General features: G+C 38.5%; 2 protein-coding genes across 2 annotated transcripts in view; one reads left to right on the top strand and one right to left on the bottom strand.

Annotated features, from left to right (window-relative positions):
* The window catches only part of UBE2N (ubiquitin conjugating enzyme E2 N), a 36,988-nt gene extending 24,064 nt beyond the window's left edge, over positions 1–12,924 (bottom strand). The window contains exon 1 of the mRNA XM_042470690.1: positions 12,868–12,924. Coding sequence (XP_042326624.1) covers positions 12,868–12,909 — 42 coding nt within the window. The 5' untranslated portion in view covers positions 12,910–12,924. The remainder of the gene's footprint in view (positions 1–12,867) is intronic.
* MRPL42 (mitochondrial ribosomal protein L42) lies at positions 590–6,215 on the top strand. Its single transcript, XM_042470692.1, has 6 exons — positions 590–690; positions 1,323–1,483; positions 1,590–1,650; positions 2,448–2,532; positions 4,542–4,705; positions 6,080–6,215. The coding sequence occupies exons 2-6, from the start codon at positions 1,399–1,401 to the stop codon at positions 6,123–6,125; spliced, it is 441 nt and encodes a 146-aa protein (XP_042326626.1). The 5' UTR covers positions 590–690; positions 1,323–1,398; the 3' UTR covers positions 6,126–6,215.
* Positions 12,925–22,046: the final 9,122 nt, after the last annotated feature.

Raw genomic sequence — 22,046 nt, 5'->3', positions numbered from 1 at the left:
TCAGTCATGGTCAAAATGGAAGACATTCTAGCAAAATGGAGGGCATGACCAAAGGCTGAAAGCATTCCTATAAAATATAAACTTATGCTTCTTAGTCATGCACAAAATGGAGGACATTTAAGAAGGGCTTGACCAAAGAAAGCTAAAAACACTCATAAAAAATATAAATTCATGCTTCTCGGTCATGCTAAAAATGGAGTGTTCAAGAAAAATGGAGGACATGACCAAATAAAGATAAAAACATTCATAGAAATTCATACTTTAGTTATGCTCAAAATGGAGGGTGTTCAAGGAAGATGGAGGGCATGACCAAAGACAAGCTAAAAACAGTAATATCAAATATACATTCATGTTTCTTAAGTCATGCTCAAAATGGAGGGCGTTCATGGAAAAAGGAGGGCATGACCAAATAAAAGCTAACAAACAGTCCTAGGAAATATAAAAAAACATGGTTATTACTCCTGCTCAAAATGGAGGGCTTTTTGGACACTCCTCCTCCTTGAAGAGAAGCTTGAAAAGGGGGCGTGTCTGTTCCCACTGTGTCAGCGCCAGCTACCAATGGGAGAGGCGGAAGGCGTTCCTGCAGGGACTACATTTCCCAGGGAACTTCCGGTAGAGCGCCACTAATGACCGGAAGTCGGTCTGAGAAATGCTTTGATTGCACAGGGAAGCGAGTGAGTGCCTTGAACGGTGAGTCGTACCTTTCTGCACCCACCTTTTGCGGGTCCCGTTGGGCTCCTGGCTGAAACGATGGCTGGGAGCCAGGAGAGGGAGGGAGGGAGTCCTTGGCTGCATCTGCACTGCAGAAGTAATCCGGTTTGAGACCACTTTAGTTGCCATGGCTCCAGGCAATGGAATTCTGGGAATGGTCCTTTGTTGTGGCACCAGAGCGCAGCTCATGCTCAAAATGGAGGGCAGTCAAGGAAACAGGGAAGGCATCCCCCATTGCAAAGGGAAAGACACTCATAGAAAATGTAAGTTCATGCTCAAAATGGAGGACATTCCCCATTGCAAAGGGAAAGACACTCATAGATAAATTCATGCTTCTTAGTCATGCTCTCTGGTACCACGATAAACTACAATTCCCAGGATTCCCTAGCACTGAGCCAGGGTAGTTAAAAGTGGTCTCAGTCTGGATTATTTGTGCAGTGTCTTTTGGACCATGGAAATAGTGTGTGCCCTTAGTAGATAGAGGATGAGAGGACCTTCCTGTGTGCAGAATTAGCTTGGAAGAGCTGTTAAATACTGTACAGGTTGACTTGTAAAACTTAATACTTTTTTGACAAATGCACTTTTTGACTAATGCATTATCTTCCAAACAGTGATTAAACCAAGACTGAACTATACACATTTGCTCCGAACTCAACTCTGAAGCGACTTCAGTTTTTGTTTGCCAACATGGCGATAGCATCAAGAAGGGCTGTTTTATCCAGTACAATGTGGACACGTTTGGCAGCTTTCACCAGGCAAGATCTGGTACCTGGTAAGCCTTGCAATGGGATTCAGGCCTTTGCACACCCACGTTCTAAGAAAATGCACATTTTATTGTATATGATATCATGCTCACTGAGGGGGTCTTGTATTTTCAGGTTCAGTTAACTGTTCTTGTCCCAAATCTACATACTCAGCACTTCCTGATGACTATAACTGGTATGTATTAAGCTGACTCCTCCTAATGACTATCACTGGTTTGGAATTAAGCTGACCCTCCATTGACTGAGTTTTTTTTCCATGAAAAGAGGATCATGTGCCTGTGCGATTCTCTTAAAGCAAGATGGGCTGCACCTTTTTTTAATGCAGCCACAAGGTTGTGAGTTCGATCCCAGGAGCTCCAAGGATGATTCAGCCTTCCATCCTTTCATAGAGGATCGGTAAAATGAGTACCCAGCTTGTTGGGCACAATTGGCTTACGGATTGTAAATGGCTTAGAGAGTGCTGAGTTCACTGATAAGTGGTAAATAAATGTAAATGCTATTGCTATTAGTAAGAAAGAAAGTTGTTAAGGTTGCAGCCCTGTGGGAAATTTGGGAAGACCAGCCCACAGCAGGTATTCAAGGGAGGGAAAGCAGCCCCCACAACTACTATAATAATAATAAATAAAATCTTTATTTATATCCCGCCCTTCCAAGAAGATCAGGGCGGCTTACAACAATGCAATACTGAACTTGCCCACCCCTGTAGTCAGCCATTTAACATTTGATGTTCAGCTTGCCATTCAACAGGCTCCAAATGTTAAATAACTGACTACAGGACTACAGCCTTGGGGAAAAAGTTCTGAAGAAATAACATATAAAAAGCTGCTGTTTGCAGTAACATCTGTCCTGGATTTTTTCAATGTCTTGATACTGTTTCATCATGGGAATAAATTAAAAGAGAAGAAAATATTTTCTAATGTCATCTCTTCAGTATAGCAAAAAAAAAATACTGATTAATGCTTTATGTTTTAGCAAAGTGGAGCTTGCATTGACATCAGATGGGAAGACAATTGTTTGCTACCATCCTTCAGTGGACATTCCATATGAGCACACACGCGTAAGTGGGTCTGAAGAACTGTATCCTCCTCGCCTTATTCAGGAAGTGCAGTCAATGCCTGTGTAATTCTCTAGGTTTACGTTCTTGGGACTTATCCCTTAGCAGGAGTGTGATTTAAATGATACAAAGAGGCTTGTACTCAAAACAGATGTTATGTTTGGCTCAGTAATGTTGCTCATCCCTTATGCACTACTTTACAAAATGCATTTTGTGAATTGTGGGATATTTTATGAAGGGCCTGTCTGAGATTTCAGGTGACAACCCCATCAGTGTGCTGGAGGCTAAGATGTAAGATAGACATCTTGTGTTGTTATTTCCAATGGATATTCTAGTAGCCCATTCACACACATCTCCAGTAAGAAAGACATTTAAATTTCCCCCAAATGCCTACTTATTGACAGAGCATGTCACTTCTGTTTCACTACACGATAGCTTGCCAAAAAGTGGCATAGGTCCCACCACCTCCTCAATTCATTACATTGGCTGGACAAAAAGTAAACAATGGAGAAAAATTAGTAGATTTGTTGGAATACTTTTTTTGTTCAAGCTATTTTTTTCTTTGTAAATCCCTACCTCAACCCAAACTGAAATGTGAGGACATTGTCTACAATTGTGCAGGTTGAGAATGTTGAATGTCTGCATTGTAGGACTAGTAGCATGTGGTTTCTGCAACAAAACACAACTCTGGTAGCTGAAATCTTAGTGCACTATCCTAGTGCAAGAACATTAAATCCCAGCTAGCTCTGTTACTATAACCACCAAAGGAGAGACAAGTTTAGCTGTTGGTTTGACTACTGGGGAGCAGGGGGAGGAAGCATGACAATATGTGTAGCATTTTCAGAGGAATATGTCTTAGTCCTCAAGACAGTATCTATCACTTTACCTTGCTGTCTTTATTTTCCACAAATTTTTTTAACCCTGTTCATGCCATCAAATAAAGATTATCTTGTACTGTTTATTTTGGAGCAAATAGGGTGACCATCACTTTGATTCTCACAGTACACATTAGCTGGATAATAAGACACTAGAAATTCTGAAATGATTAGTGGTGATGATGTCTTCTAGGGCTTTGATGTCAAAGGAGCGTTAAAAACTAAGTGTATATGTTCAAGAGGGGATTTGTTGAGTTGTCCAAATGAGTTTTTGTGGTGCCTGAGGAAGGTGGCTTGTTTGGAAAGGAGGAAGGTTCTTTGGCTGTAAAATGGAATGCAAATACGAGAGGAGGAGCAGGAGCCAATGGAGGCTAATGAGATTGTGTGGATGGTTAGCATTTCCACCACAGCATTATGTGCAGGATCCAAGTGATATTTTTTGCTTGTTCAGTGAAATATTTGGCTCTTGTTACTTTAAGTGCAGTGTGCTTTATTACCATTAACTAGATCCCAGGTTGCTTTTGAAATGTCCTAAAAAATGGATGGACAACTTCCCAATTTTGGAGGCTGTAGACACCCTTCACAGGGCCTCACAGGGCCCCCTCTGATTTTGGGGGGGGAAAACCACTTGTTCTTGCTGTTTCATATGGTTTATATTTTGTCCAGCCATAAGAAACTTACATTTGAAAATTTCTAATCTCAGGCTAAGATCCTGTACACTTCTGGCATAGTATAAATTTATGCCAGCTATGTTACATTGGATCCCATTGTCAAAGAGGTGTTTGATGGGCACCATGAGCTCATTTGTTGCACAATGGTTCAGTAGCTCCCCACCTACCAAACAAACACACACACACACACACACAGAAACTCTGTTCACATTTGGAAAATAATTTGCTGCACCAGCGAATGTTTTCATGCTGCCTCTGAGAAATTACAATCACTTGTGCAATTATTTCTGTTAGCATACAGTCCCATCAGGATTCTGGCCTTAATTGGCAGTTAAATGTACTGCAGTCTTAGATTCTGCACTTGTGATAGGTGTACTATGGATTTATGACTTCTCTTTGAAGAAATAAAATATGCTTAGTTTTTCTTAGTCTGCACTTAAATATTTGTGGTAATACTCTTTGTTAGCCCGTTCCACGGCGAGATCCCTTGGATTATAAAGATGAAACACATGATCAGGTGCTGAAATCAAGACTGGAAGAAGAAAAGCTGAAAAACCAGAAAGGTCCTACTATTGAACAGCTTAGTAAAATGTTTTACACAACAAAACATCGCTGGTACCCTGTGGGGCAGTAAGTACTTCTTGAGACCATTCCTTGTGTGGAAAGAGTGCTGCCTTTATTGAAAATTAAACCAAACAAAGTTTATATCTGGCAGTGATCTATAAGTAATAGGAGAAACAAGTATATGTTATAAAAATCAGTCAGATAGTAATACTAACACTTATTTGATTAAAACTTGTGATCAAAGACAATTATTAAATCAAACAAAGTATTAGTTGCATAACATCTTAGGAGAAAAATCATAAGGATGCTTTTTTCAAGATCTTATGGGATCAGCACCAAAATCAAAGTTCATGATGGTCTCCCACTCACAGCTTTGCCAGACAGAAGCAGTCAATAAGAGATCTTTGTAGGTCTGGGGGAAATGGACTTTTGATATTAGAAAACAAAGAGGGCTGAAAGCTCTAGCTTTGTTGGGGTAAGAAGGGTCATACCTCTTCTCAGGTATCAAAGGATCTTGTAGCAGTGAGTCAGAATGCCCTCTGCCTGAAATCCTGGAGAACAGAATAAATCCTCTAATCTGTGTAAAAGTTTTCAAGATTTCATATAAGGAAGTTTCACGATAGATGTGGATATATACAACTGGTTCACACTAGGATTGCACCGAATGACCTCTGCTTGGGTCTTGTGCTGTTTCTTGTACCATTAAGGTGAATGCTTAGAATGTACTAAGAGCACTCTACAGCTTCTTCAAAGATGACTGCAATCTCATGAACTCCTTGTCCGAGGTCTCTTCTAGCCTAACAGTCAAGAAAGCTGAGGAACTAAGGAAACAAATTGTAGAACCCAATCCATTACTATACTGTAGTGAGGACTTCTAGGGAAATATTATCCTTTTGTACACTGGAAAATTTCAACTGGTATAATAGCGACATTACACCTGCATTTTGAGAAGTATTTCACAATGCAGAAAGGCAGAAGGGCTGTTTGTCACTTTTCTGCAAGTTAGCTGAACTTGTCCTTGTGCAATTTTTTTTAAAAATTGACATCTCATCTTTGGGCTACAGCTTCTAGACTCCTCTAGCCATCATGATAGTCTCATCCTAGTTTAGGGATTCTGAGGGTCCTTTTTAAAAAAAAAACATCTCTTCCAAGTGTGAACCAAAAAGATAATTTTGCATAGTGCAGAAGATGGCACAAAATGTTTGGCTTTGGCATTTTGAATTATTGAGATAAATAGCCTCTTATTCATCTTTTTAAATAATATACAGAGACTCCAGGTATCGAATTATGAAGAGTAATTGTAACACAATGACAGGCAGCAGCCTTCTGAAAATCCCCAGTACCTTAAAATGTTTTAAATTATTGAATCTTTAACAAAATACACAGGTATTTAATAAAGTTATTTATTTCCATTTTGTTCTGTTTTCCATTTGCTTCCAGATACCATACCAGACGTAAGAAAACCAATACCCCCAAAGATAGGTGAACATGTTTCTCTGTCATCATTACTGCAGATGTTTCCTTAAACATACTTGTATATTATCTGCTTCCATTAAAGTACTTTTCTTAAACTTTTCTTTGTGGCTCAGATCATTTCTGTAAGATGGTTGATTTGTCATGCCTAATTTAAAGCACAAAGATTTGGACAACTAGTTGCTGAACTAATAAGATACATACCTTGGAAAACAAGGCAAAGTGCAGCTGATGTCATAGTTGTGTTAATGTACAGCTGGAGTTCAAGGCATCTTTATAGTGGGAGCAAGTCAAGAAATAAATGCCTAGCAAACAGAACTGGATGTCTCATATGTCTAGGAGACTGACATTAACTAACTGAAACATGATGTTCTATTTGTGGGGGAGGATTAGGCCACTGCTGCCAATCAGGATTTTGTAAGGAATATCTGCACCTTAAGGGTCCTTACTGTATCTGCCAACCACATCCAGTCAAGCTGTGTTTCCAGGAATGATCTGTTCATCAGTTCTACTGATGAACACTATTTCTCGCAGCTAAAAAATGAAGATGGTTAAAAAAAAACCCATTGTATAATGATAGGTACTTAGACAAACAGCTGTACTTTACTTGGGTAATAGTGTGGGGGGATTTTTCTGTGATAAGTATGTTTTACAAAACACTTTTTCATTTACATTGTGTGCATAAGATGTTCTGTCTCCTGCCTGTGTTGGAAAGTTCCATATGAACAATTATATCATGATTTATCTTGGAACACCTTACACAAATAAACAGTCCCTCCCCAAAATATCAGCTCCTCTAGGTCTTGGGAAAGTTTAATGAAGCTCAGTAGTGCATTGCTTGGTACCACTCTTATGGGCTTTTTTGTTAACAGGAGGCAACCTGTGGACAGCTGATGCACTGTTCTGATAATGGGACAGATTAACACAACTCCCACAGACCTGCTTTTTAAAAGCAGAGGTTGAGGTAGGGGCATTCTGGGCTGATGACATAGAATTGGAAGAGACCACAAGAGCCATCCAGTCCAACCCTCCAAGGCAATGTATTCCACTGTTGAAAAGCTCTAACAGGAATTTTCTCCTGTAGTGTGAATCCATTACCCTATGTCCTAGTCCCTAGAGCAGCATAAAACAGTTTTTTTCCATCTTCAATATGAGTTATATTATATAACCTGTGTAGATTATATTTGTAGTGTTTGTGTCTTCAACAGTATGAAGGAACATTGTACAATAACAAGGGGACCATGCAGCCCTGTAAATGTTAGACAACTCCCACTGTTTCTCTCCACTGGCTATGCCAGCTAGGGCTCCTGGAAGTTGCAGTCCAACATCATCTGTAAGGCCCCACAGTTTTGCAATTCTGATGTAACTGGCGGGAAAAACAGTATGTTTAGCTATGCTGTGAGAGCAGCAAGTACACCACCAAGAGTTTCAGATTCTGTGACTTTGTAGTAACTTTGTACATGCACATGCTTTTATCCTGCTTTGATTTGTTTAATATAATTTAGATGGTAAATTATACTGCTTTGCATTTTAAATTATTTACATTTTATTGTACATCATCCTGAGATATTTGGAAGTAACACTATGTACATCCCCCCCCCCCAGTAAATAAGTGATATGTTGATTCTAGTGGCATCAGCATTGTGCCCACAGCAGAGCAGCTCTTTGCCCCACCTGGTACCCTCTAGGTATGTTAAGTGCAGCTGCCATGAACCACACCACCAGCCTACCATATTTTAGAACAGGGGTAGGCAACCTTTTTGAGCCGGGGGCCGGGTTGCTGTCCCTCAGATAACTGGGGGGCCGAAGCCAAAAAATTAAAAAATTTTAAAAAATCAAAGATATAAATAAACCAGGACAAATGTAGGACAAAATTTTCAAATGGAAGACACTTTTTTTAAAAAAAAAATGAAGGACACACGAAAAAATTTGCTGATTTTTTTAAAAAAATGTTAATATAAATGCATGTTTCTGAGGCTTCTATAGACAATTGCCCCCCAAAGGCCCCGGCGGCAATTGGCGGCAGGACTGGGCTGGGGCTGGTCCTAAGGCCTTGCCGGGCCGCATCCGGCCCGCGGGCCGCAGGTTGCCTATCCCTGTTTTAGAAGCTATGGGTTGAAGGGGAAATCCTGTGTTACTTTCTGAACCACCAGGGGGCACTGATACACAAACATTCAGCCTTAGTTGACTGTATTGTTAATCATGTGGCTCATATGGAGAAAAGGCAGTATTTTACTGGACTTTCAATGTTGATAAAACTTGAACAAGGAAAGAATTACTTATTTACTAACATCAGAGTGGTGACTCATGGATAGTGTGTGGTGACTACCAAGGGATGGTGAAAGTGTTTCCATGGGTACAAAGCCAAACCTAAACATTTTTAGTCAGCAAGAAGTAAGTTTATTTGATAACTGTACCATCTGCCCACCTCACAGCCTTTGTGGGTTATCTTACATCAGATGCTAATAGCGGAGCCGTATAATGTGTATCTTGGTAGTGAAGTACACATTTAGCATACTGGCGAAACCTCTGTTAATAGTACAGTACCATTTCCCCGATCTTAATCAGTGCATTAGTTGCAGAGGACAAAACAATTATCATGGGGCAACCTGAGAAAACTGGCCCATTGTTCTGTGCATATTTGGTGAAAACACTCTTAACAGCTGCATATGCTCTGAACTGAATGTAAGTCTTTATGCATAGGAAAGTTTCCAGTCACTGTAATAGTATATCACTATATGTGAACACTTAACTTTTAAAGGGACAGGATCTATCTAACAGCAGATATCACTAGCCTACTAACACCTAAGTTGAGATACACAGGACTCATCTAGCTCATGTAACTTTGGTATCTTAGAAAGGGAAGTCTAGCAGGAAAGGAAAAAAAATCCTAAAAACCTAAGAAGTTGCTACCTTTCTTGACACTCAGCTGTCCCATTCTGTCTGATGGTAGGACTGGATCTTAAAAGGTGCAGTGGTCTTTCCCATTAGAAAAGTAAAATTTCTTTAGTTTGTTAGGGCCAAATATTCCCGTAATGGAGGAAGAGGCACAAGGTACCATTTTAAAAATACTTTCTTCAGTGCTTACCTTCCTCTATCTTGCTTTGCAAGTAGTGTTGCTATAGCAGCAGTAGTGATGAACTAGCAAGAAACTGGGGAGGGAAGGGAAGAGCAGATTCTTCCAACTTCTGATTTCTGCCTCTCTTTTGCTGTTTAATAAATACAGAGCCTGTTGCACTGAAAAGACCCTTGTCTGGAATTGTAGAGAGCTGTTTCATGGGCAATACAAAACCTGGAAAAGTCATTTTTCTGAACTGAACTGAGTTTCCAAGCTCTGTTAAGACTAATTTGATAATTAAGCAGTTTCCACTGTTCCTACAGATTTTATGTACCTTAGGAGTATCTAACTTTGCATGGGACAGGGTGGAAATTTTGATGCAAACTTATTTGGGAATACATTCCATTGATTCTGTGGGTTTCCTAAGAACTTAAACATACAATTAAGCTCTACACTTCATCAAATAAAGTGACACTTTTGCTGGTAGTAATTCCTTTCGTTTTCTACTAATGTACATCATTTTGAGGAGCCAGCATGGTATGGTTTGAGTGCTAGACTGTGACTCTGGAGAGCAAGGTTCAAATCCCCACTCAGCCATGGAAACTCATTGGGTGATCTCAAGACAATTCACATTCTCTCAGCCTCAGAGGACAGCAAAGGCAAACCCTTCTAAACAAATCTTACCAAGAAAACCCTGTGATAGAATCACCGTGGGGTTGCCATACGTTGGAAACAACTAGAAGGCACACACACCCCAAATCTAAATAGTTTTAAAAGAATGCTAAAATACTGGTTTCCATCTTTTGTACTTTTTAGCAATATTCCTGTTGCATGTCTCACAGGCTATCAGAGAAACAATTTCAATATAAGTCAAGTCAGGAGCAGCTTACCTTCCTACTCTAGAACCTGGAGGTCTCAGTTTTCCTTTAATATGTTATTCTCTGAAACATGTAAAATTGAGTGCTCTAATTTGTAAAGAGTTTAAACTTGATATTTCTCATTTCCCAGCCTGCAGGCTAGACAGTTTGTTTACTGCCAGTGAATGGAGCAGTTGTAATAAACCTAACTCAATTCTACATTATAATTAGCAACTAGCTGAATTTAGGGAATAAGTCTTAACATGTCTTAAGCAAAGTCTTGTGTTTATCAAAGACTACACCTTATGAGTATTGAAAAATGTATTTAACAAACCTATTATGCTTGACCATGATGGTGGAATGGACCAGGGCCCATATAATCCATTCAAGAGGGCTGTTCTGTTGGTTCATATGCCTGGCCTACATAGCATCCACTCTGATAAAACATATTTGACATTTGGGAGAACTCATTCCTCCATTCTTGAGCTCATGGGAAAATAGCAGATTATAAATTAAACATTTTTGTTACTGGAAGTGTACATTGTCTCCATGGCACAAAATGATTCATGTATCTACTACCTAACATGATCATCTCAGAATGAACATCCAGCATCAAGAGGGAGTCAAATTACTGGGACTTAATAATAATAATTTGTTTTATTTATATACCGCTATTCCAAAGATCATAGCGGTGAACAGCAAGTAAGCTAATTTGCCCCCAACAGTCTAGGTACTCATTTTAGCGACCTCTTCAGAAGGATGCAAGCCTGAGTCGAGCTTGGGCCCTTTGCTGGTCTTGAACTCGCAACCTTGTGGTTTCGAGTGAACGGCTGCAGTACAGGCATTTAACCACTGTGCCACCATGGCTCCTTTGTCATTTTCTACTTCCAAAAAAGAAAAAAAAATGTTTTTATTGGACCACAACTGGCAGGTTTTACCTATACAGAACCTAAACATTTTTTCCAGATGTAACAGTACAGAGACTTCTTGAGAAATTCAATCTTCTCTGCCTAAGATAGGGGCAGCTACCTTCATACAGGACAGGTACCACTGGATCTTAAGAGAATTTACATTTCTGCTGCTAATAGAATTGAAATTTTACTTTTACAGTATTTCCATTTGTCCTTAGTCTCCAAATGGCGAAGAAAGGGAATGCCCTCTGCCTGCATTGATATCCCTCTAGACTAGACCATTTTTACTGACATCAGTAACGTCTGAGTCAAAATGCAGGCCTGTGACTAAAATTGTCACCTGTCTTCTCCACTATGATTCTTACAGCCAATGACGTTTCAAAAGCTTGGTATTTGGAGTTGACTCAATAAAGGTTCTTATTGAGCCCTGCTGGCACAGTGGTTAAATGCCTGTACTGCAGCCACTCTCTCTTAAAACCACAAGGTTGTGAGTTCAATACCAGCCAGGGCCTTAGGGTCGACTCAGTCTGGCATCCTTGCATACATCTCTACCCAGCTTGTTGGGGGGAATTAGCTTAAACATTGTAAACTGCTTAGGGAGTGACTGAGAAGTGGTATTGCTATCACTGGCTTGTGGATTTTGTTGTATTCAACATCAAAAGGCCCTTCTCAAATGTCTATGACTAATAGCCTAACACCTGTAAGGAAAAAGTGGAACTGTGAGCACAAGATGATAAAGAATTCCATCCTTCTCCTGCAGCCACTTCAAAGGCAAGGAAGAACGAACAGCTCCTTAACCTCCCAAACACTTATGGGTCAAGCTTCCTTGACGGTGAGGATACTTGGTCCCCGAGATAGCTCTCTCTCAGATCCATCATCACCCCCACAAAGAATCTGGTGCTGGTTAATGGAATAAAAATACAGAACATGTCATTTATCACTCTGACATCGTACCTTCTTTACTCCCTTATGGATCTTCATTTATTCTTATTATTTCACCAAACCCTTTCCAGGGTGCAAAACAAAAAGGTATACGTTCTGGATCTTGCTAAACAGGAGGCTGGGACTGTTCAAAACCGTGGCAAGGATGGGAAGTTTGTAACCCCAGTGCTGATCATTTTTAAATTAGACACAGAAGGTGAAATTACACATAGTTAAAAAGGTTAGACCTGACTCTAAACAGACAACACGTGGTGTTGTTTGAGACTCTAGACAACCATATGAGGCGAACCCTATACAGTGGGCCTTTGTTATCCGCTGCGGTTTGGTTCCAAGACACTCTGTGGATAACAAAATCCATGGATGCTGAAGTCCCATTAAATACAATGGCATAGCAAAATGGTGCCCCTTATATAAAATGGAAAATCAAGGATAGCTATTGGGGATTTATAATTTTTTGTAATATTTTCAAGCAATGGATCCTTGAATCCGTGGATTAGTCAGTCAGTCAGTCAGTCAGTCAATCTTTATTAGGCATAGAAAAAACATACGTTTACAATAGATTACAATAAAATTTACAATAAAATTTTAAAATAAAAATTTACAATAAAATTTACACAAACCTCAGGGTTGTTGTTCGAATTTGAGCCATACTCTTGTTGCCTCCACTAGAAAACTGGCCATTAGCCTGGTTATATATGGGTTTCAATCTTCTAATAGAAATTCCACTGTTAGCCCAATTAAAGAGATATTCATTTCCACTAACCTTCTTAACAATTTTCCCCTCGGAGTTATATACAGTGGACAAAGCAATACAATGTGATGGAGAATGTCTGGAGCTTGATCACAGTGACATACATACTCCATACCGTGGATTAAAAAGTCCAAGGAGGGCCAACTGTATATACTTTAGAAAAGAGATGAAAAACAGCTTTATACAGTACTTGACTTGTTTATAAGAATTGTGCTTGGAAATTAAATTATCCTTACATTAAGAATCTGGAGGGAGATGCTAATCTTTTCAACATACATCCGATCTCACCTCTGGAGGATAGACAGGAAATCAGTTAGGTTCCATGTTCAATTCAAGATATCAACTAGCTGTGGTGAATGAAATATTTTATTATTTGTTTATGATCATCTTAACTTGCATCAGTGTTACATGTAGACATCAGAGAACTGTAATGAAATTCTTTTCGCCCCTAATGTTGTTACTTTCTTCTCAGTATATTAAGCAAGATACTGACTCAGAAACTAAGTGTAGCTACTTTTGTTGTTAAGTTTGCTTATTTATTTCTTTATTTATAGCCTGCCTGTCTCCTGACACATGACCCAAGGCAGTTAGCAACAAGTTAAGAACATCTAAAATACATACAAAAGATAAAAATGAATTACTGAAAGATAAAAAAAAGTTACTATATAAAAGATGAAAAACAATGAAATAAACAATTCTGTTCAAAGCACAAAGTTAAAACAGTTTAAAACAAGTTTAAACACAGAGCCAAAACACACTGCAGAAATAATGCAGTTTGAGACTATGTTAACTGCCCTGGCTCAATGCTAGGGAATCCTGGGAACTGTAGTTTGTTGTGGCACCAGAGCTCTCTGACAGAGAAGGCTAAATGTTTCACAAAACTACAGTCCCAAGAACTCCCTAACCCTGAGCCAGGGCAGATAAAGTGGTCTCAAACTGGATTATTTCTGCAGTGTGTTTTGGTGCACAGTTCAAAATATGTTCACAAATATTACCAATACTTATCCAGATAAATGTTGAGCTAGAAAATGCCAGTACAAAATAAAGATGATTGAAAATCAACACAGCACTAAGTTTGCCTTCTATTTCTAACATTCCCTTCTGACTGGAAATAATCCGAATCCTCTATAAAGACAAAAAACAGGCCCACCTATGCCAGCATTGATTGGGGGAGGGAATGGAATACACATGACATCTACTAGATCTTGCTATAGTTTTTCTTACCAGACCAATAAGGGTGCGCAGGGATGCTTCCTCCCACCCATTGAGCCACCCAACCTAATAGTTTACACTGGCACAGGGAGCCCTCAAATCTGTATGGGTGCCATTACGCAAAGCCTGTCAGGATCTGAATCTCAAGAGCTGTGTTGGCTCATGGGGGAGGGAGTGGCATACAACACACATCCTGAATTCTTAGAACTGCTCGTTTTCTGCATGAATTCTTAGAATTGCCCATTTCTTTAAAAACAAAAACAAGTTTCCATCGAGCTCTCGGATACACACCAAAATGTTACGTCTCTAAGTGCTAAAGCAAATATCGAAACAAGCATGAACTCACAATTCCTTCCCCCCCTCCAAACATCACTTTTTAAGGCAATTATAAATGGCTTGTTCTCAATTTTTCATATTTGAAATTATTTCCAGGATATAAATAAATACAGCTGTAGTTTAGGGTTGATACCCTTCATGAAGGTATTAGCTGCAGAGTTTCTTTCATCTACACAACAAACCTATGAGTTAAATTTATAAGACTGCTTTGTGAATAAAGAGTTTAATTTTACAAGCGGAGAATAAGTGATAGAGGCACAGTAACATACTGGAAGACACCCAATATGTAAAGAGATCTTGTAGCACCTTTGAGATTAACTGAAAGAAAGAAATTGGGAGCATGAGCTTTCATAGACTTACATCTTCAAAAACTCATGCTGCCAACTTCTTTCAGTTAGTCTCAAAGGTGCTACAAGATCTCTTTACAAAGACCCTAAAGAGAGTTCAAGCGTCAACTGACAGAATACAAACTCAGGTTTGTCGTTTATGTTCAAATATTAAGCCAGAGTTATTCTGATTTTCTGATTTTCCTTCCAAATTCACTAAAGCTAGTGAATTAGAAATTTTGCAGGATAAACCCAGCCCAGCCTCCTGCACAAACACAAAATCCTCCTTACACTCTTGGTAGATCCAGCTCCTACTTACTCCTATACTTCACCGCCTCATGAACTCATTCTCTTTTCCCTACAGACTTTTAAGTGCTTCCGCTACAGGCTCCATCTTATAGTTCAGCCACTGCAAGCATTAAGCAGTCATCTCAGAGACATCAAAACCTTTAACCTTTGAAATATCATGACTGTTTGCTGTTGCAGTTTGCCTTCAAGTTGTTTCCAGTTTATGGTGACTCTAAGGCCAATGTATCACAGGGTTTTCTTGGCAAGATTTCTTCAGAGAGCATTTGCCTTTGTCTTCCTCTGGGGCTAAAAGAGTGTCACTTGGACAAAATTATTATTATTATTTTCTTATATCCCACCTTTCTCCCAATATAGGGACTCAAGGCCTTGAAACTCAGGGGGGTTCCATGGGTGAGCAAGGATTTGAACCCTGGTCTCCAGAACCTAATCCAACACTGTAGTTTACAGTAGTTTACACTGCTATTAACAGTACTATGTGATATGTAAAATAGTGTTATTCCTATGCTATTCCCAGAGATGTGAAGGAAAACTGGCAACTGGTTCCCCCCCCCCCCCCCCCGTTTATTTTCCAAAGCCATTTCTTTCCCCCAAAAAATGAAAAATAAGATTATGGAAATTTTTCTTTCAGAATGGTGAATAAAACACTTTAGAAAAGGTGTTCTTATGTCTAGTATGCCGACATTATTTCTAAAATGTCACAAGTAGATTTTTAGGTAAGACTATGTACAGAATTTCACATAATTGCAATTCATGTTGTTTGATTCCTTTTCTCAGTTCTTTTTATGGGAATAAGTGTTTGTGTCTACTTGACACTAGTGGAGGACTTCAGGAGGCACAATACTGTCTTTTGCTTCATTAATATTGATAGTTTCTTGTTTTTAATTGGGGTTTTTGCCTGCTTATAAACTGACAAAATCAAGGACTCTCATAGATCAGGTGTTCCTTACAGCTGAGGCACCCCTAACTCCACTTTAACAAAAGACCACATAATTTTAAAAAGTAAATTCAATTTGTAATTATTTTGTTTAAAAAACCCTGTACTTTTCATATATCATAAATGATAATTTTATGCCAAATAAAGTTATACATCAAGTATTTTATGTTCCTAAAACAATAAAATCACTTTCAATCTGTAAAGAATGCTAATAGTGCACTTTTCCCTATGCCCCCGCCCCCATTCATTTTTTTTTCTGGAAAAAAACTGAGAAAACAGGTTTTCCCCTTGGCTTCAACATTTTCAGAAATTTTATACCAATGCAACAAGTCAGTTCATCAAACGACGTATCACATATTCCTTTCAACAAGCTTCCTCTGCAAGGATGCTGCATAGCATTAGACAGCATGCTTTGCATGTAGAAGTTCCCAGGTTCCTTGTATCACTACAGCTGGCCCTCCACATTTGTAGCTTTGACTTCTATGGATCTGATTACAGTATTTGCAGATGTGATTAATATGTTCTCTCTAGGTTCTCCAGTGCAACTCTATTGGAAGCTGACCATAGAGTTGTGCTGGAAGACTTAGAGGTTGTTAGAGAAAAAAATTCTCTAGCTGTTCAACATCTGGTAAATGTTGACCACAGAGTTAAACTGGAGGACCTAGGCAAGGTAAAAACATAGTAGTTTTTTATTTGTGGTTTTTCCATTTTCACAGGGATTCTGTGTCCCTAACTCCACTGAATGTGGAGGGCCAACTGTACTTATAAGGATCTTAGCTAGTAGGCCTAGAAAGAACAGTGCTGGGCTAGATTAATCAAGTCAGACTTGCAACTAAACTAGATATGAGGTTAAATGCATCTCTGCATTTAACATGCACATTTTTAAACTATGCAAATAGCAAATGTACATGGTAGTCTACAGCTGATGACACTATGGCAGACATTTTCTTCCCTTGTTTTGTGACTGATGCAGATCTCTCACACAAAGCAGCTGTTTCCATTGGAAGGAAATTCTCCTCTGGTGTCATTGCAGGATTTCCTCTTAATGCGAGTAGCAACTTCAGAGAATTGGTTTTCATCAGGACTGTAGCATGGCAGGAAATGGTTTATCCACACACTTTCTTGCTGCTTTCCCAACTGCTTGCTTTTTTCATTTTAAAAAGAGACACAACACCCTAAAGGCACCAGATCCCATCTGATCTAATCCATCGGGTTTTACTCCCATGGGACTACATACTTGGGAGTTTTATGCTAGCAAACCTGCTTTTCTTGATGCTGTGTAAAGACATATCCAGTACCCTTTTATGTGACTGTAAAGAGAATAGGACAGAACTCTGGTGCAATTCCACCTCCCTGAAGAGCCACTGATTGTTTATGCGGGTGTATCATAAAAGCTTCCTAGTGTCACTACTGGGCTGGCTGGCTGCGTTCATCCTCCCTCTCCAGAGATAGGACCTCCACCTAAGAACTCTGATGGAATGTTACCTTCTTTCCAGCTTCAGTCACGGTTTCAGCTTCACTCTTTAGAGTGACGTTGGACAATTTTTGCATAACTTGTAAATCTTTCTTAATTTTGCTGTCTTACTAAAATATATGTCTGATTAGCCAAAATCTACACTGCCTGATATTTTGAGGTTTGTATCAGAAAAAAAGTCCTAAACACCCTAACGGCACCAGATCCCATTTGATCTTGGAAGCTAAGCTGGGTCAGACCAGGGTAGTACTTGGAGGGAAGACCACCAAGGAATATCGGATGCTTTGGACTATATTTCAGAGGAAGGAATGGCTCAAACCACCTCTGAGTATGCCTTGCCTTAAAAAAAAAAAAACTATGAAAATTCATGGGGCTACCATAACTTGACAGGTGACTTGAAGGCACATATGCACACCAGAGGGAAACTGGTTAAGTATTATTTCATATAAGCCCAAAATAATCTGTGTGTGAAAAGGGAAAATACTAAATAATTTGAAATGAGAACAGTTATGAAAAGCTGTGGAATCAATCCACAGACTAATTTAAAAAACAACATTAAATCACCAACCTCTACGAAGGCTGAGTCAAAAAAAATGCATAAGATAATACCTGTGTCAATAAATTCATATAATATTGCTATGTTATCACATTAGGGACTGACTTCACAATTGGTTAACAGAAACTAATAGTGCCATCTTATGCATGCCTGTTCAGAGGTAATTAATTTTAAATAGACATCAAGTTCCAGAGTAAAAATGTAGTGGTATGTAGCATTACCTCCACTAGCAAGTCTAGCCAAAATTTGTAGATTCCCCAGACTGTATCCCTAGTTTAGACATTCTCTTTTCCTCATATTCTTTGTATAGTTGATACTGTTGACTTGTGTAGTAAGATCATTCACACATGCAGCACAAATAGTCATGGTCCAGGACATAAAAAGAATGATTTCCAGATTGACTGAATTTTTTAAAAGCATTTTTGGGAGGGCTTTGGACTTTTTGTTACTCTCTCTTGCTCTGTCTCTCTCTCTCTGTCTCTCTCTCTCTCTCTCTCACACACACACACACACACCCCAATCCAATTACTTCATTTATTTATTTGTCTATCTATTCTTTTAGAAATGTCTCAATTATTCAAATAAAGGAAGCCACCTCATGACAACATAACTAGCCTTGCAGGACGGGGAAATGCTTAAGGTTTTAGAGACTCTGGGAAAAAATGCAGTAATTCTTCTACCAAAGTTTGGCATTATAGCTTTTGCTACATCATTACAGAAACAAGCCAAGTGTGTGGGATAAGAAATGAAAAGATAAAAAGAGTGACTAAAGTTCTACAAAGGAAAGGAATCCTGCAGAATCTTCCTCCTTACTCTCAACAAGTGAGGTAAAACATGGTAATCACCAATTTCTAGACTCCATGCCAATGGAATACATTAAGCAGCATCCCTGGAACAGGAGATTTCAAGGGGTTCAAGTTTAAAAGCAGGTGAGGGCAGTGCCCCAAGTTTGAGAAATACTATGTGCTTTGTAAAAATCCTACCCTTGGACACAACAGCATCAGTCACAAAACTGTCACAGAAATCTAAATGACTATTATTCTCTTGTTTTCTGTTGACCACAATTGTTCTCTTGTACCTGTTTTTTAAACTCTTCAATTAAGATCTTATATAAAAACAAATGAAAGGAAAAAGAACTAGATCTCCTAAAGCTGTTATCCTGGAGTAAAGCCTTTTGTCTTGTGTTCCAATTATCTACAATCCTTACTGAAGAAGAAAATTATATCCTGGGACTATAGCAATGAAAAACCTCCATTATCCCATAATTTGCTTAGTATAGACTCTAGATGAAAAAAGATCATGCCAATATGGCAATACAGTTTATTCTATGTTTAAAGGTAAAAAACAGCAACAATCATCTTACAACTTCATATGTGCTTGAGATCAACAATCATCTTTTGAATTCTCCTTTGGTACCACTAAAATAACTTTCTCAGAAGCTAGCTGGAAAGGTTTCTTTGAAATTTAAACAAACAATCATGATACTCTAATGTGCAACATCAGAGAAAGTCTACAGACACCATTTGTATCTTTAAAAGTAATTAATAAGCCAAAGCAGGTTAAATTAAATGTCACAAATACTTAAAAAGCCCAATTTTAGCTCAGAATATTTTGCTGAGTTTTTTCAAGAGGAAAGAGAAACACTTATGGAAATATTAAAGAGTTTAGAACAAGATCATATTAAATCCAGTCTTAGCCAGAAATAGATTTGTTCTCATTTTGGGAGTGCAGAGTTTTATCCTCATTTTAATAGCCAAACACCAGGTTTCTTTTTTTACATATCCTTGTGCTGGTAATACTTGTATTTCAGACAAATGTACTTCTGAAAGAGCAAAGAGTTCTCAGACACCCTACAAAAAAGAAATTTAAAACAGCCTGAATTTTCCCAGTCACCAGAGAGTGATTCTTCCAAAAACCATTCTACGGTACTTAATAGCACAATAAAACACAAAATGTAGGCAGTTTTATGAGGAATATTTTAGAGCTAAATTATGCTTTTATTACAGTTTTGTTATTGTTGTTGCTATGTGCCTTCAAGGCGACCCCAACTTATGGAAATCCTATCATATGGTTTTCTTGGAAAGATTTACCTGTAGTACTGAACAGTAATCCAAATGTCAACACACTACCATTTATTTGAAATTTAGTATAAGGTACATAATGGTATACTTAAATAACAAGTTTAAAATCTGTGCACCCCAAAACCAGTTCCTTTATATGTTTATTAACATGATTTAGTTTCCAAAAAATGCCATTCTCACCAATGTAGAAATAATAGCCATTTTGTGGGAGGCAGGTGGGGGGAAACTACATCGAATGTAAGAAAACAATATTTTGTTAGTTATTTTTATTTCATATGATTAACTATATAGTTAAAGCTCCTAGGATTGCTATTATCAATAACCAAACTATCACAAAAAAGCGTATAGGCTTTCACATTTTATTTTTGATACTTTATACCATCTGGCCAGAATGAGATTATAGACAACTCAGAAGTTTAGAGTTTGTGATACCTTGGTTGGTCCTACAACAGGATATTGCCCAGATATCACTACATCTCACTGATATAAACTTGTGTTATTCAGCCTGCCTCTGTGCAGAATAACTCTCAAAGGAAATACTCAAAGGAAAGACACACAGAATTAATTGGCACTATTTTCCAAGGAATAATGTACATAACTTGAATCCTAATCTGAACACAACAAGCACAGAATTTGGTTAATAGAATGACTAGATGAACAGAGTTCACAGGTGGTTAGAAGGAGGACTGTATTTGTGTTCTTTTATGTTGCTTTTAATTCAGTTCTGTAACATTACATAAATATGAATATTACAATTTAATGAATTAATTGCATTTTAATATTGTAAATTATTCCAGTTTTATTTGTACAGTACCTGTTTTTAATCGTGTCTTGATCCAATCTGAACTCCAGTTTGGGATGGAAGTCAGGATACAAATAAAAGAAGCAAATGAACAAATCAGTTTTAGGGAGACATAAAACATATGGATGAGAAACCTCCAAGTCACCCTAACATCAGGTCTTCCAGACTCATAGCTGTGGCTTCTTTGATTGATTCTATCAATTTGGAATGTGATTTTCCTCTCTTTCCACTATTCCCCGCCCTTCCTAGCATTATTTATTTTCTAGTGAGTCATGCCTTCTCATGATATGGGCAAAGTACTGAAAGCAAATGTCTTTCAGATACATTTATCCAGATCCTGATTCAAAGCAATTTCTTAGGGGAGGCTGAAGTACCCTAATTTTGAACATACATTCCCATTTTAATTCACCTGTTTGTATTTTTTAAAAGTATTATTTTACTTATTTATTTATGAAATGTATAGCTTGCCTATACATAAATAAATAAATAATATTTAATACCACTCCAAGAAGAGGAGAAAATGAAAACCATGACACTACTGAAAACTAGCTGAAAGAGATGATACAACCAAACAGACCAGTAACTCACAAAATATTTCTCTAAACAAACATGTCCCTACACTTCATGTGAAAGAGCCATAGTACCAAGCAAATCTGGCAAAATCAAATATGCAACTGTTTCCAACAGTTTGGGAACTGCCTTTAAGAAGATCCCCTCCATAGCAGCAACCAATTTGACAGGAATTTGGAACTGTTAGCAGATTATCTTGCCAAATCATAAAGAGTGAGACGATGTGCATGGAAAAAGACATACCCTTAAATATCCTTGACCAAGACTATTAACAATTATAAGGACCCAAAAGAGACAGAGGAGAACGATGGCACCTACATTTTCCCTCTGCAGTGGCTGAGCTATGTTAAACAAGCTTAAGCTTCATTAAATATCCTAAAGCAGTGATGTCCAAACTCTGGCCCTCCAGGTGTTTTGGACTTCAGCTCCCAGCATCCCAGACCATTAGCCAAGGTGGCTGAGGCTTCTGGGAGCTGAAGTCCAAAACACCTGGAGGGCCAGAGTTCGGACATTACTGCCCTAAAGGAAATAGAAGCTAAGCAGGTTCTTAGAAGCTAAGCAGTTTCAGTCCTGGTTAGCACTTGGATGGAAGTCCACCAACAAATACCAGGTGCTGTACGCTATATTTCAGAGGAAGGAACTAGCAAAACCACCTCTGAGTATTCATTGCTTGAGAAAAGCCTATGGAGTTCATGGGATCATGATATGTCGACAGGTAAACTGAAAGCACAATTACACACACACACATGCGCCACTGAAGACAGCAGGATAGTATTATGAGTAAATGTCCATAGAACTGTTCAGTAAGAACTGTA

This window comes from Sceloporus undulatus, chromosome 5 (genome assembly GCF_019175285.1).
Source record: "Sceloporus undulatus isolate JIND9_A2432 ecotype Alabama chromosome 5, SceUnd_v1.1, whole genome shotgun sequence".
In the NCBI taxonomy this organism is placed as follows: Eukaryota; Metazoa; Chordata; class Lepidosauria; order Squamata; family Phrynosomatidae; genus Sceloporus; species Sceloporus undulatus.
The sequence above is the reverse complement of the archived record's forward strand: the minus strand, read 5'-3'. Positions and strand labels throughout refer to the sequence as shown.